The 17500-nt window shown below is 42.4% G+C and overlaps 1 protein-coding gene across 1 annotated transcript in view; it reads left to right on the top strand.

The window, feature by feature from the left end:
• LOC311225988 (histone deacetylase 4-like) overlaps positions 1-17500 on the top strand; it is a gene marked incomplete at both ends in the record, with an annotated part of 163140 nt that overhangs the window by 131380 nt on the left and 14260 nt on the right. The window contains 2 exon segments of the mRNA XM_084311370.1: positions 3726-3918; positions 12428-12639. Of these exon segments, the coding sequence (XP_084167496.1) occupies positions 3726-3918; positions 12428-12639 (405 nt within the window).

A 17500-nucleotide genomic window follows, 5' to 3' on the forward strand; every position in this document is an offset into this window, starting at 1 on the left:
TTAACCTGTTATGCCCGAGCCATATTTTCAGAAACGTCACCTAAAAGTACGGTATACTGGAAGATGGCTCCACTTCTACAAGGTAAAGGTACATACTGGAAGATTGCTCCACTTCTACACGGTAAAGGTACATACTGGAAGATTGCTCCACTTCTACTAGGTCCATTTGCATGTTATTGGTATCTAGGGACATCTATGGACCTCAGGGAATGTATTCCCAGTGTCAGAAATATTGTTGGAACAGATGTTCCTGTGCGTCTTCGCCTGGATACGTCACAAAGATAGCTCAGATCATAAGCATCTGCGCTCAGATGTGTTCTCTGTATTGACACACCCCCAGCTCCACTACCCCACCCATCTCGGGGCAAGTACCGGTAGGTTCTCTTCAAGACGCAAGCGGAAAGAATCCACCTTGGGCCCAACCGAATTGCCAATAAAGCTGCGTCAGCGCTTGAACCGGCCTTGCGCCAGCACGAAAATAGAACCAATAATCCATTTTATCCTCTCACATCTTTTTATGTGTCAGAAATACAGTGGATTTTGGTTTGATTTTATTTGAGGAAATTCTCCCAACACCTTTATACCCTGGTATCATCCCAGATACCCCATACTGTACCTAGCAGCAACAGAAATACTGATCTTTACCCAAGTGGTGTTTGTACATTCTCATAATACTTAACATTGTCTGTATACCTTTTCGGCTTTTACATACTATGTCATTTTCATTTGATTCATTCATTTGAAGTATTTCAGTGCTCTATAAGGCTCACAACTTATTTCAAGAAACTTATTTAAGTATAACGACGTCATGCAAGTCTAATGCACTGCCATTTTAAATTAACTGTATACAAAATATATATATATATATATATTCATTTTATAGAGTGAATGTGTAAACATTTTAAATCAAGTAAACACATGTAATACTAATACTACGCGTAATACGCAAATTAGTTATATGAGGTCTAGAGACCATTTCCTGCTTGCTGCCAGTGCCAAGAAACAGCTGAGGCAAAATGAAGAAGCTCGGTTAATTTATTTGATCTCATTCTGAGACAGCGTGTTCTCACTCTATTGCCAACCTCACACACTGGGGAAGAGAGAGAGAGAGAGAGATCTAATCTATCTAATATAGATTGTAGATAAAATTGTAATGTGAAAGGGGCAGATTGGGTGGCAACCTCATTGATTGATTGATTGAAACGTTTATTAACAGATTGCAGAATGGGTACAGTACAGTACAGCTCAATACATACAATTGTTAAGGGGATGCAGACCAGAGAAAGACTTTCGTCTTGTTTACATCAGGGTCCCCCATTTTCAATTCATCATAACATATATGACATACATGACATACAGATAGACAGTACTGCTACATCTATACATTTATGACATATCAGATTTGCAAATACAGTACTGTTTGTGATACAAAAGTGTCCAGAAAAGGAGTGTCTATACATTTGGCATAGAAACTGTACATTGGTGGAGGTTGGTTGGGTGGGGTGGGGTTGGGTGGGTTGGGTGAGGGCTGTACATTGGAGGTGGGGGGGGGGGGGGGGGGGGGGGTTGGGAAGGGGACACACACACATTTTACACTGTACATTGGAATATTGACAAAGCCTTACTTGGTCATTTACTGTACAACTAGGTTAGGACATTTGTAGGGGCCAGTTTGATAAGATCTCTCGGGGACCCTCACTTGAACAGATTTGTGTTAGTTGTCCTTTAGTCCAGCATTACATAACAATCTATATGCCTACTGTGGAAAACATTGGAGAGAACAAAACCTATAGTCAGACTAGTTATTCTTATAAATCTTTTCATTGGAGCCCAGCCTGAGAATAAATTATCCCAAATGTTTTGGGGACTCCCTGTAACCCCCTCAAGGACCCTGGTTGAGAACCAGTGAGCCAGGGTACCAAGTTAGAAACCCAGCAGCTGGCACCCGTAGCATCTCTGTCGAACAATAGAAGCTGTTGTTCACACAACGGACAGCTTGGTGAAATAATGATTCCTCACGGCTGCAATTGAAAATACATGCCTCCTACACCCTCCATCAACATTCCTCATCAACAGCAAAAACATCAGGCGTATTAGCAGCAGTGCTTAATGGTATGATGGAAGAATTACTACTGAAGGCGGCGGCACGATTTAGCTACTGCCAAAACAATATAAATATTTCAGAATAAGTAATCGAGAGAGAGGAGGCGACGGGGAGGAAGTACGTATATCACCGTCACTGCAGACTGGGGAGTCGACGCAACGGCCTTGAATATCAAGTCAGCTATTGTGTTTTGCCTGGAAATAATAAAGGCCCCTGTAAGCATGGTAAACATTCAGACTAATGCAACACAGTCTCATTGTAGTGTTATATTCAGTTATTTGAGCTTGTATCAAAGATGTTCTAATAAAGCTGTGCCGATGAAAATGGAACCGATCCCGTCTCCTATTACACAGGCGCTGTCGCTAACACTGTGAGAGCATGTTTTGTGCAGGTCAGAAAAACTTTGATTAACGTCAGAATGTTTTGGAACGTTGAGTGAAAACCTTTTTCTTCCTCATTAGGGTGAAGGGTTTGGGGGTGGGGCAGTAACGTTGTGTAGCTCACGTAACATATTGCAGATGGTGATAACAACTTGGTTAGTCTCCTTTTGAAAGGTACCTGCTTGTATCTCCAAAACAAAAAGGTAGATGAAGCCCAACAAATGTACCCATTAACACCCATATGTTAAATAAAAAAACAAACATAAAAGGTGTTCTGAATGGGATTCATCTGCCCCAGAACCATAAGACCTACTCGGCACCTAAAGGACTGTAAACACATTGTCGATGCAAGTGTAATCATGGAAGTCAATACGGCTGGATTGACCAGGTTATTACACGACAAAAGCGGGGGAGGAGTAAGGCGTTTCAGGGGGGTAGGTCTGGTCCATGGCGGATGTCACCATTTCACACCAGGTGGAAGTGGGCAATTAATTCACCTCTCGACATTTATTCTCATCGTAAGATTGCACTCCATCAGAATCACTGTGGCCTGGAGGGGTGCCGGGGTGTTTACTGTGGTTCAGAGTGATTACACTGTGTGTCCTGGAGGAAACAACAGAACAATGCCTTGATCTGGTGGGCAGAGGGAGGTTGCTTTATATAGATACTTTATGAATTTCCCCAAAGGGATCAATAAAGGAATATCTTATCTTATCTTATATACACCTTATTCACTTTGGCGCCGTCTTTGTTTTTCATAGATCGCTATGAATGTATTTCAATGAGCAGAAAAAGTCGGGTAATCACAAGTTTGTAATTCCAAGTGTATTCTGTCTGTTGTTTTGACTGTTTTGATTCTTGAAGTGCCATTTTTTGTTTTAACATCGAAGTGAACAGGTTCTTCCTGCATCCGTACCCCTTTTTGCATCAAAGTAAGCAAAGTCAATAAGATGGATGGTGGTAACCGGCTCTCCCCTGGCTCTCTGTAGTGTGGGTTTACCAATTACATCCATTCCTAGAAATCAGAATTAAAGGTTTCAACTCTTTAGTTTGACGACCCATTAAAGGAAACCACAAGGGTTTTCAGTAACATGACCCAAGTCTGAGATCTTCTCTTGTCTATTTATTGTCTTTATTTTCCTGTCTGTTCTTGTTTGTCCGTCTATGTTAACATTTTAGTGATTGAAATCATTGACAATCTCCCTCCTCTCGCTCTCTGCCCCCACCCCCTCCTCTCCTAGGTGGTATCAGGACACCAGGATGGGGAGAGTCGACTGGCGCTGCCAGGGCTCCAGCAGGGCATCCCTCTGACCAGTCCCTTCCTGCCCACTGCCCACCTCCCCTCCTACCTGGCAGCCTCTGCCCTGGAGAGGGATGTGACCAACCCCCTCCTCCAACACATGGTGCTCCTGGAGCAGGCCCACAACCCACTAGGTCAGTGCGCTTCACACACCTCCCTGGCATCAACCAGGAGCACTCGAGTGACAGCCCCGCGCGGGCGAGCCGTGGACCTGTGAGTTACAGTTGCTCATGTTTCTGCCACATTTACTTTATGTTAGCATTGCAAAGTCATCAGTTCTTACAAGGGCACTTCAAACTATGCTGATTTATATATTTACTGATTCAACACTTTCAGCGCCAGAGGTCGCTGTGGGCCGTGTGGTAAGAATGCCAGCGCTTTAAAGAATAGGGAAACATGGCAGTGTTTGCAGGGCTAAAACTATATTAATTAAATATCATAGCTATGGATATAAAACGATTGCTCATTTGACATCGAGTATCTATCGTTCAATTTGTGAAAAAAAAAATGTCATCCATACATTCCCGTTTTATACCGTGGTGAATAGTAGAGTATAGTTTTAGAGTCTAATCCCAGGAAACGCTGCTATGCAGCGTTTAGTGCATTTCACTAGAAACCGTGGCGTTCCTCTCCTGGATCAACAATCAATCTGAAATCAACGCTATATTATCGGTATTATGTTTCATCATGCATGCATGAAAGGGTGGGGGGGGGGGTTCTATGCTTCGATCGTCACCAACGGAATATGTTACACAGTACATTACACACATAGGCCTACGCAGGGAAGGGATTCTTCGATCAACGCAAGATTGATACCATATAGCCCTTACCTTGACTAGGATGAGCTCCAAAAAGAATATTCCAATTATCTGATCGCCATTCCCAAGTATTGATCGTGTTGCCAACATAATCCACCAAAGAACATGAACCGGGAGTGCTTGATTATCCTCAATCCATGTGTTATAAACGCTACTCCTGCCCGACAAGGAAAACCCTTTTTAGACCGACACACAAGCCAAGCCAGAGGGTTTCAAAGGATGTGCAATACCGACCTCAAGGCGGCAGGCAGTGGTATTGGATGTTTGTGATCTCAGACTCATCCCCAATGATAACACAGGCTCCCTCGATGGATTATGAATGGGAATATCGAATAAAAGAAATAACGATAGAAAACCCGATTTATCTCGGGTCTGGCGTCCAATGTGTTAACATATCCCAAAAATAAATAGTTTTGCACACATTTATTTACTTTGACAGTTATTGAGAGTTCATGAGTGGCCCTCATTTATCAACAATGCTTAGAAAGTGTTCTATTTTTGTTCTTAAGCACAGAATTTAGAATGTGTGTACGTACAGAAAAATCGGGACTCCGTGTTGATAAATACGATTTGTTCTACGCTCCGTGCTCGTGCACGATTTTAAGTATTTGCATATAGAACCGCCCGTGATTAACCATATACAGTAATGAAACACCCCCATGAAATGTGGAAAAGTGGACTAAGCCGAGCGAAGCGTGTTATGGGAGAAATACGCGACAGGCTGACAGACATGTACACGTACGGTGATGTCGGATATGATATCTATTAACTTCCTAAAGACCATTGCTGCCTGGGCAGCGCAAACACTAATAAAGACCATTAACCACTGTTTGCCATTGGTGTCATTAATAACCATGCTGGAATATGCCTTTTCTTCGTTTTGTTCGATTAATACCCAGGGATTAAAGTTCTCTGTCAATTTTCTACCTGCATATGATTTGTAGAGGCATACAATCTATTTTGATGTCGGTATTAGGTAGCCTATATAAACAATAATACGAGAGCATATACAAGAACAATGGGTCTCATTCTCGAACGAAGTTACGACAAAATATTTCGTCTTAGCCAGATTTCGGCCTATTTAAGACATATTAGGGCTGGGAGTGGGAGTCTTCAAATTTTCCTGAGATCTTATTTGAGAGCAGATCTATGAGTGCTGAGGAGCACACTTAAATATGCTCTCAGCCCACGATCAAATCTCATGATTGATTGACTAATTTAAAATGTTATTATAACTTGACAGACTGTGTTCTCATAGTGATTCCTTCACGTCAACGCTACAGGCCTCCTTGGAATTAATTACTTAATCATAATTAAAATAAATATGACAATATTTGTACGATAAGAAATTACGAATTTGATGTCGTAAAAATAAATAATATGGATTAATCTGATCACAGGGCAGCTGGATTAACCATATCTGAACCAGCTATTTTGGACAAATAATTACTCATATATTCAAACACAATTTTGCAATTATTGTGAAATGATTGAAAATAATAATAATTTAATGCCTTCTGTGGAATTTGTATTTCTTATTTGTTACACATCTGTTTTAATGATTAATTATATACATTTGAAAGAATGCAGGTCAACATGCAATGTATCCCATTGATTAGTATACAATGGGACAGACCTTTGTTTGATTGATTGATTGAAAACTTTATTAACAGATTGCAGAATGGGTACAGTACAGTACAGCTCAATTACATAAGGGGATGCCAGAGAAAGAATTTCGTCTTGTTTACATCAGGGTCCCCCATTTTCAATTCATCATAACATATATGACACACATGACACAGATAGACAGTACTGCTACATCTATACATTTATGACATACCAGATTTGCAAATACAGTACTGTTTGTGATACAAAAAGAGTCCAGAAAAGAGAGTACATTTGACGTAGAAACTGTTGGAGGAGGTTGGGTAGGGATGGGTGGGGGATAGACTTACACTGTACAAGCAAAACTGTACATTGGAATATTGACAAAACCATACTTGGTCATTTACTGTACATTGGAGGGGGTTGATATAGCTATAAACCTGCATTCCTTCGAATATATCATTAATCAATTAAACGTATATTGAAATACACTATATAACACTGAAATTACAGTGGATAAATAAATAAGAACTAAAGCTAATCGGTGGAAATAGACTGCATTAATATTCCATAACAAGTCTTGTGTGCGCCTACGAATGAACAGTAGCCTATAGGTTTATGGAATAATAAGCCATATACTGCGTTCATTCATTACGCCCGCCGTAGGCTATATTATATGTCATTCATTCATTCATATACAGTACTGCGCGCGCGCGCGTGTGTGTGTGTCTCTGTGTGCGCGCGCGCTGCGGCAGGTGTGTACCGCAAGCTGTATATGATGCCAATACATTAATCTAATCTAGTTTTGATGGGCGCAAGCGTGATTACGAAACCTAGCCGCATTTCTCGGAGACGCTCTCTGATTGGCACTGACTGACGCTAGGTTTCGTGATCACGCGGCTCACAAAGCACTTCCGCCATTCCATTTCACACAACTGCGTCACTAGTTGCCTTATAAGGAACTATGGAGGCGGTGTTCTGTATGCAAATGAGCTGAACGGGAACGCGCTTTGGAGTTTACGACAGAATGCCATTCTCCAAGCAGATATCAGATCATATCATTTCTGCGACCGTTTCAGCCACTTAAGACATATCTCCAGCACGTTCAGGACTCAGAGTGTACTTGTCATAGATTATGTCTCAGTGGTTCCAAGATAAGTCATCCAGAATATATCTTTGGAACATTTTCGGGAATGAGACCCAATGAATCTCACTGCCATGTAGCCTACGCCATGTGTAGCCTGCCTATATGTGATCAATACAAACTTGAACTTGAATTCCATCATGTCTGTGTGCGGGAGCTCACAAGGCTGTTGTCACAATGTAAATAAAAATGTGTATGTAGTTGGTTGATTATTTGTATGACAGTCAGTAAACCCTTGCAAAAAGTATCAGTTTTATTTAATGAATTGAAAACATGCAGCATTGCCTTCCTCCCGGCATGCAGCAACGACATGTATCAGGAAAATGCGCATCACTGAGTGGAATCCCTTTCTATTCACATAACTGCATTTGTGATGGAGCTTTGACAGCTACATGGGTGGTACAGTAACAGTCTATTGCTCGATCCATCTCCAATATCACGATGGACCGTGCCGGTGGCCAAAGACCCGAGGGTGGAGACTGACTTGAATGTGCATGGGGATGGCAGTTGTGTGTTTTGTTCCACGCTCCAATTTCGGTCTCAAATTGTGGTACAAATGAAGGAGGTGTCTCGGGTATAGCGGACTCTAGTTAATATTATGTTCTCTCTGCAATTAGACTGCCCCTCATTCATTCATTCATTCCTATCTGCTATCTCTGAAAACAGTTCCCCACGAGCGCAGTCAGTGCACCCCGTATATTCCGCTAACTCTATATATAAACCATGCTGCATTCATTCGGAAAGAAAGACATATTCCAAATGCTATATTTATAGGGTTTGACAATAATTACACTACTGTCGCTATTTTACAATGAACTATAATGAATTACGGGTCATACTACAGAACACACCAGTGTTGAAAATAATGCACGGAAGCTTATTTCCGCGTTGCAATATTCATATTCTACCACCGGGCGCCAGGTACGCACGGTCGGAGCTCTGGTTTTTTTTCACGCCTGCGGCAACTTTTGGTGGGAAACACAGACACCTTTCCTATTGATTGCTATTGTATTTGGCCTGAATAAAAACTGTCGGCAGAACACTTAACATTGTCCAGTGTTTAGCATTGTTTTCTAGCAATGTGGGGTTGCAACACTGATTTGATGTGAAATCTCTAGCTACTCCCGTTTCTTCAGTTCAGCTCAGACAAGTACCTCCCCCACTGAACCAAGCCATTCAGAATTGACTCGCTATCGTACGTAGCAAGGCGCTGATCTGGTTGTAGTCACCACCCACAATCAACAATTCGCTCAACAACGGAGCAGTGGGAATAATGCGGAAGCGGTCTCCCTGTCCCTGACTATCCCTCTCTCTCTCTCCCTCTCTCTCTCCACCTGCATTTACACACAATCGCGAGGAGCTGCTCACACAGCGCACACGCGCGCACAGAACGATCTATCCTCTCTCTCTCTCTCTCTCTCTCCACATGCATTTTACACACAATCGCGAGGAGCCGCTCACACAGCGCACATGCTCTCTCTCATATGTATCACGCTGTGTGGGTGACTGTCACTCAAAGCGCTTATGGGCGGAGCCCAGCCCAAAACAGCTTGAAATCTTGAAGTGGAAAAATGCTGCTTTAGAGTACTTGATTAGAAATACAAAACAATGAATTATTTTGAAAAAAAACATACAGATGTGTTCCATAGACTGACAGGAATTGTGTAAAATTGCTAGGGCTGACCCCTATTAGTCGACTAATCGGTCGAAAGGAGCCATAGTCGACTGGCCAACCTCTTAGTCCAATATATATAAAAAAAATAATAATAATATTTATAATTTTTTATTTATTTTTTTATCATTCTTTCCAAAAGAAAAGAGGCCTAGAAGCGTAGCTAACGCTAATGGCACGCATACCAGAGGCTAACTGCCTACGAAAACAGGCACAGAGGCACTGAAAGAGGATTTCACCCATCTAATGAACACACTAGACTAGACAAATATCAAGATGTATCCATCAGTGGACCAATTGCATGCTTTTGCAGAGGACAAGATTGATTGATTGATTGAAAAGTTTATTAACAGATTGCAGAATGGGTACAGTACAGTACAGCTCAATACATACAATTGTTAAGGGGATGCAGACCAGAGAAAGACTTTCGTCTTGTTTACATCAGGGTCCCCCATTTTCAATTCATCATAACATATATGACATACATGACATACAGATAGACAGTACTGCTACATCTATACATTTATGACATATCAGATTTGCAAATACAGTACTGTTTGTGATACAAAAGTGTCCAGAAAAAGAGTGTATATACATTTTGCGTAAAAACTGTACATTGGAGGTGGGGGGGGGGGGGGGGGGTTGGGTAGGGGACACACACACATTTTACACTGTACATTGGAATACTGACAAAGCCTTACTTGGTCATTTACTGTACTTTACAAGAAGCCTTCAGTCGACTCCTTCAGACATTAAGCACCCCCCCCCACAGCCCAAATGGAATGATACAAAAAATAATTATAATAATTTCGACCAATAGTTGACTAACGGCACATTTTGGCCAATCATAGTCGACCATCCAAATCCTTAGTCGGGGACAGCCCTAAAAATTGCCCAAATAGTGAAAGGAATAGCAAAACATGGGACCTTTAACATTGTTAGGAACGTTCAGGTTTTTTGGTGCATCAAGTTAAGTCAAGTGATACTTTCTAACACTGGAAGCAGCCATTTTGAAAAGTTACATTTGATCCATTTTCAGACAAGTCTTTCCCTATGGTATTTCACCATTCAGCTGCAGGACATCTCCCCATTTCCCTACCTGGACATTTAATATTACGCTTATGAATCTCTGAGTGACCTAAAACTAAGATGTTATGAGTATTTCTGGGACTTCGGCATGGGTTATATCCATGTTGTCCTAAAGTTATAGTTTGTGAGCAAATCGTGTGGCAATCACAAATCAGGGCAGACGACATGATGCCGGTCTGATAATCAAAGAGCGTCTTCGCTCACAGAGGCTACGGAAAAAAATCATGCGGTTGGGACAGGGTGGAAAGAAATCCCAATCTGAGCATGACATAAGAGCAAAATGGCCACCATGTGAATATGGTCAATTGCCCAATCTACATTACCACAATGTTGGCCCCTATATCATGGTTTAAGAGGACGTTATTTCCAAAAGGAGAGATCAGCTGGACCACCAACCACCAACTAAACTAGCTGATTTAATAAGAAGGACCTGAACGTCATGTTCCAGTCAAATCAAAAGCATTTAGTTTGTACCTTGCACTGGTTAGAGCACTGAAGTATTAATAGTTGGGCTTTGAATGTCTCTGGTAACTCACACGATGTGTGTGTGGATTTATGATAGTAGGGAATTTATCTTTAAAGGCCAACCTTCACGTTGTATTTTTGTTCAATAAACAATGTGGACTAGGCCAACGGTGACTTTCATGAAGAAGGGAAAAAAGTATTGAAATTGACCCAGTTTTAGCGTTTTTATCAAACATTTTGTCTGCCCAACACAATCACCACGCACGTGGATATTTTAATCAATGGTTCATAACGTGCGTGTGTAATCGAAATAATCTCGTCACAACAGGTGCAGGGCACCAGGGGGCTCACCAGGGGGCGCTGAGAGTCACACACAGCTAGTGGCAGGCACTGCAGGCAGAGAGCCTTGCTACCATAGATATATGCTTGCTACTACTAGCCGAATGAAAATGTATCTGTTTCACCTAACACTATTGCTCCGTGATTATAGCCATCAATCTCTAAAGCTAACCACTATTTGTAAAAGCCACAACCACGTTACCATATTTGTAATAATGTAAATCATTGTGTCGTTGTACACATATTGTGTTTATAACGTTAGTAGCTAACATAGCTTAGCTTGGTAGCTATTGTGCTAACAACATATCCCGACATCCGGCTCGCTGGCCGGCATGAACGGCCGACCCAAAATGGTTCTCTCCTCTCTGTACACCCCGTCCCCACGGGTGCCCTGCCGGGGGGCCCATAGACGCGACGGCGGCGGCAGCCGTACGGTGCTCGAGCCCGTAAAGGCTAGTGGTAGCTATGAGCTAACTAGCGCTGCGGGCTCGGGCGCCCTGCGGCCGCCGCTGTTGTCGCATCCACAAGCTCCTCCGCGGGACACCCGCGGGGACGGGGGCACACAAAGAGGAGAGAACCACCCGCAGGGACGGCAGGCTATAGGCTAACGTCAGTGTAGTGGTCCCGACTGTAGCAGGGACGGCTGAGCTATAGGCTAACTGTGATGCACCGAGTGGGCCACCATTGATCTAATACTATGACCCGGACGGACATAAGGCATACGTTTCCTGAAGTGACGTCACGGCCGTGCTAGCGTCTGATAAGCTTTTAGATTCGGCTCATTAATATGCACCTGTTGTGACGTCGGCGTTTGATAAGCTTTTTTGATTTGCGCGTGCATGTTATTCGTGCGTGGACCTTTTTAACTCTTTCAGAGTGGCATTTCCGGTGTCAAATGGAAAAAAATAAATAATGAAATTATATACCAATGATGTAAACTACCCATAATTGATCAGTAGGGTTTAACCTGGAGGTTGGGCTTTAATGTAATTTTTTGCTTTGCAACTGTCATCATAACCTTTGATGACAGGCAGGCAGGCAGGTGGGTGGGTGGGTGGGCGAACAGACAGACGGACGGACGGACGGACGGACGGACCGACGGACGGACGGACAGACAGACAGACAGACAGACAGACAGACAGACAGACAGACAGACAGACAGACAGACAGACAGACAGACAGACAGACAGACAGACAGACAGACAGACAGACAGACAGACAGACAGACAGACAGACAGACAGGCAGACAGACAGACAGACAGACAGACAGACAGACAGACAGACAGACAGACAGACAGACAGACAGACAGACAGACAGACAGACAGACAGACAGACAGACAGACAGACAGACAGGTACATGCTGTGGGGAAGGCAGGCTTATCTTTGATTATTATTGTGTTTTCAGCATGATACTGTTTTATTGTGGTTGTACTGTAACAGTGAAGGCATTTTAGAATTATTAAAATTATTTCTCTCTGTCTGTCTCTCTCCTTCACCCCCACCCCCCTAGCCGGCCTGGGGGGCCTCCCACTGCCGTCTCCCTCGGTCTCCAAGCTGGCGCGGGGCCACCGTCCCCTGGGTCGGACCCAGTCGGCCCCCCTGCCCCAGCAGCAGTGTGGTCAGGCCCAGGCTCTGCAGCAGCTGGTGGTCCAGCAACAACACCAGCAGTTCCTGGAGAAACACAAGCAGCAGTTCCAACAGCAGCAACACATCATCAACAAGGTGGGAAGGCTTGGTGTGTGTGTGTGTGTGTGTGTGTGTGTGTGTGTGTGTGTGTGTGTGTGTGTGTGTGTGTGTGTGTGTGTGTGTGTGTGTGTGTGTGTGTGTGTGGTGTGTGTGTGTGTGTGTGTGTGTGTGTGTGTGTGTGTGTGTGTGTGTGTGTGTGTGTGTGTGTGTGTGTCTGTGTGTGTGTGTGTGTGTGCGTGTGCGTGTGTGTGTGCGTGCGTGTGTGCGTATGTGTGTGTGTTTGTGTGCGCTTGCGCGCTGGGGCTGCTTGACATAAGCCTTTCTCCATGCATATTTATTTCTGGAGCATTTATTTATCCACTCTGGTTGGATGGTGTATTGTACTTGTGCTGTATAATAACAATACATTTGAATCTAATAAAATTTTGAGATCAGTCGCAAATCGCTTCCTGTTGAATGGATGATCTAACTGTTCTAACAGCAATATATAATCCGTTTCAGAAGCAGAACGCACGCAATAGGTTCTGTGTTTCTTAAGTCGTATTTGGGGGCAATTGACCAATGGTAGGCTTTTTTTTCTTTTTCTCATCTGGGTAAGAGTTTCTTATCTGGGTAAGAGAGCTCTCAACCACTCTTAAAATTTCGTCTTGCCTAAGAGAAAAGCAAAAATAAGAAAACATTGCTGAATCCCAGGTAAGAACAAAATAAGAAAAAATGCTAGAGGAGTCTAACCTAAAGAGCTCCTCCTCCTGAGAATGTCCCCCTTTTTTTTTGTTACATAATATAAAATTACAGATTCATACCTTCAAAATAAGCCATCAATTGTCAAATTTGAGATGATAGTTTTCAATCAATGTCCTATCAAACATTCTGGTAAAATCCTAACACCTTTTCAGTATAGGACTTGAAGTAGTTCCAAGTTCATTCAGCTATCTGATGAGAGAACTACACTCCCAGAATTCAATGTGATCATTGTCACTAGAACCATTTCACACCTGGAGCAAAGGCCCAGTCATTCCTTTGTTATTCCAGTGAATGGACCCAGCAGGAGGCCTAGCCTGTGTGTGTGTGTTTCTGTGTGTGTGTGTGTCTGTGTCTGTATTTACAGTACTGTACCATATCAAAAAAAATAAGCAAACTAGACTAGATGTAAATGTAATGTGTAAATGTGTAAATGTAAATGTGTGTGTGTGTCTGTCTGTCTGTGTATGTGTGTGTGTGTGTGTATGTGTGTGTGTGTGTCTGTGAAACATGTCTTGTACTCATTTACCTCACTAAATACAGCAATGTGTAACTGTAGATTTCAAGAGAGAGAGAGAGAGAGAGAGAGCGACATTTATAATAATTATATTATTAATTAGTTTTTTTACACACACACACTAATAACATGATCATGATCAGAGAGAGAGAGTGTGTGTGTGTGTGTGTGCAGGGGAGTAGCTGGGGGGGGGGGGTTAGCATGATTCCAAGGGCCCAGCAAATGCCCCAATTTTTTTTATAGATTGGGGGCCCCACATTTTTTAATAGATTGGGGGGCCCACAAATTGTTTCTTTCATGGGGCCCAGAATCTCCAGCTACGCCCCTGTGAGCGCACCGTTCTACTCTAGAGAGCTGTCATGACCGTGATGCACGCTTGAATGAACTGCGAGATAACTCATAACTCGTACACACACGCACTCTGTCTGCCATACAGTAGTTTATGTTGTTTTAGCGCGACGTGGGTATATACACGGGCGAGGATGAAAAGCATAAGACTACTTTTAATACATAAATTAACGTTCTGTCGGGTCCGTGTATTCTCGAGAGAGAATGATAATAATAATAATAACCGTGATGCGCGCTTGAATGAACTGCGAGATAACTCATAACTCGTACACACACGCACTCTGTCTGCCATACAGTAGTTTATGTTGTTTTAGCGCGACGTGGGTATATACACGGGCGAGGATGAAAAGCATAAGACTACTTTTAATACATAAATTAACGTTCTGTCGGGTCCCGTGTATTCTCGAGAGAGAATGATAATAATAATAATAATGCAGGACCAGACAGTGAGAAACACAACCCCCCCTCTCGCGCTGAAGAATATGCATATTAGATCACTCAGTGATTAACACCTATGCGCTGTTGGTGTGTGCGCGCGTCCATGGATGTGACGCGCGATGTAGTTTTTATCGCAAATGGAGAATATTACAAGCATACCATCTAGCAAGAATTAAACGTATTTACAAGTCGTATTAGGTTTAGCAAGTTGGGGGACTTATACCTTACATGTCAAAGCACTAGAAATGGCAATTTTTCTATTTTTATCGATTTCTGAAAAGATGTCCTTTTTGAGTATTTAAGAGGGATTCGAATTTCTTTTGTTGTCCGCCGACGGGTTCAAAGCTCCAGCGTGACTCCTAAGGGTTAAGAACAAAATAAGAGGAAATCTGTTCTTATTTCGCTTCGTGAATGAGGCCCATTGTAGTTGTAACTGAGGGGTTACAAAACCCTGACTGTATTAAAGATTGTGATAGATTAAACCACTGCTAGGTATGTACTTTAATTACTGGCCAGACAGTACATCGAATATATGGTGGACACTCATAATAACACGGCATTGACAAAGAAATTGTATTTGAGGGTATTTATTATTATACAACATTAGGTTACAGAATGAGAATTAGGGTTGCGCTTGTATGGCGAAGAATATGCATAAAGTTAGTCAGTAGCATAAGTCACTGGGAATAGAATGATTCCTACGATGGGTACTAGGCTAACTCCGCCTGGAGTATAATAGCAATTATAGAGGGCAACGCTGGTACCGCCTGGAGACACTGGGTTCCTCCCAGAGTTGTAAGGTCTGGAGGATAGAGGAATGTTCGGATACTCAGTCTGATTCAATGATGAATAAGGGGATTCACGTACAGAAGCCAGTCCTTGTAATCCAACGATCAGCAACAAAAGCAATAACTGTAATCCAATGCTCGATAGCAAACGATGATAGCCAGCCAGCCTCGGTCCATGAGGCCAGCCCGAATGTAAATCCTCACAAGGTTAAATCCCAAACGACAGTGGAGATTAACGATGCTCTTCTCCGGGTAACACGTTCCACAATCAATATAATCCAACCAGTAATGGTTCTGCAATCGCCGCCGCCGGTTCTCCTGTGCACATGTCCAGCAGGTTCTCCGACTAGGCCTCCTCGTGTGCTGGCACCAATGTATTTAGTCCACGCGCACTGGCTAAGGTCCACTAGCTAAACGAACGAACCGCTGGGTAATGCTACACACGAACGAACTGTGGTTGGCACGATATACAATAAATTAACGACTGTTTACTTCACATTAAACTAAGTCGAACTTGACGTTACTGCATTAAACTGACACTTTACTATTCAATTCGCACGTGGTTCTCAACGCTCTATTAGACGCACTGCTGCTCACTTCACTACACATTGACTCGGGATGAACTTGATGAACATCTGGTTGAACAGCTACTGTTCGCACCTGCCGCAGCATATATACTTAAGTGATTATCTAGTCCCAAACCTCAGTTCTCGTCTCGAATCAATACGCTGTCTCCAGGCATGTTGTGACATGCCTGGGCTAGTCTTTGAACCTGACTTTGGGGGCTTGCGGTCTGGCGCCTAAGGGCGTTATCCAATAAGGAGAGTGAATATTACTATGATTCGAACGCAGGCTTAAAGGGATATACCGTGTATATATAAATTATATACAATGTATATAAAACAATAAATGTAGATTCTCAGCTTTAATCTGGCCCTTCACAACAGTAGTGTTGTCACGATACTGGAATTTCGACTTCGATACGATACCTTGAAAAGTATCGATATTCGATACCATTTTCGATAAAAAAAAGAAAATATATATATATCTTTTTTTTTAACAAATTTTGCTTTTGTTGCTGGTTGATTCTCCTCAGCTTCTCTCTGGTACTATAAGAGAAGATAAATATAACACCTTTAAAACCATTTGTTTATCTTTAGATCAGACATTTAAAAATAACTAAATTATCTAATCTAAATCAAACCCCTCTTAAAGGGGAACTATCTTATAAATGGCCTTTTTGAGTGTTTAGCATTGTTTCCTAGCTATGTGAACTTATATTAATATGATCTATGTCTCAAAATTCTCATATTGGCGCATTCTTCCAATTCTCCTCTCACAATATTCACCCTCACTGAACTGAGTCGTTTGAAAATGTGCCTATATGTGATGTCATATAGTCACTGCTGCATGTTAATGTTCAGGGGAAGACGACGCTGCGCAGTGGTTTAGGAGCCCAGGCTCAAAACAGCTCGAGATCTTGAGGTAGAAAAATGCTGTTTTTGAGGACTTGATTAGAAATACAAAACAATGAATAAAAAAATATATATATTACAGAGGTGTTCCATAGACTCACAGGAATTGTGTAAAAGTGCCCAAATAGTGAAAGAAATAGTAAAATAGTTCCCCTTTAAAAACAAAAACCTCATGCTAAAACTGTGAAACAAACTCCCCTAAAGAAAGAAATACATAGCAAACATGACTCAGTTATGCAATAGTGCTGCTGCTTTTTATTTGGTTAAAACAACAACTACAACCATTTTCATGACGGCGAGAGAGAGAAAGAGAGAGAGAGAGAGAGAGAGAGAGAGAGAGAGAGAGAGAGAGAGAGAGAGAGAGAGAGAGAGAGAGATTTCTCCGGAGCTATGCTCGGACTCGGAGCATTTATTAACGTTACATTTTCAACAAGATTGCTGCTAATTAAACACTTCATGGAAACGGGGTAACGTTATGTCGAGTTCATACATGTACTAGTGTAGTTAGTATGAACTCGACTTAACGTTACTCCGTTTCCATGAAGTAATTATAAAGGTGGCCAGCTAGCTAGCATAAGCTAACGGAGGAA

The sequence above is a fragment of the Notolepis coatsorum genome (assembly GCF_963971535.1).
Source record: "Notolepis coatsorum genome assembly, chromosome: 3".
In the NCBI taxonomy this organism is placed as follows: Eukaryota; Metazoa; Chordata; class Actinopteri; order Aulopiformes; family Paralepididae; genus Notolepis; species Notolepis coatsorum.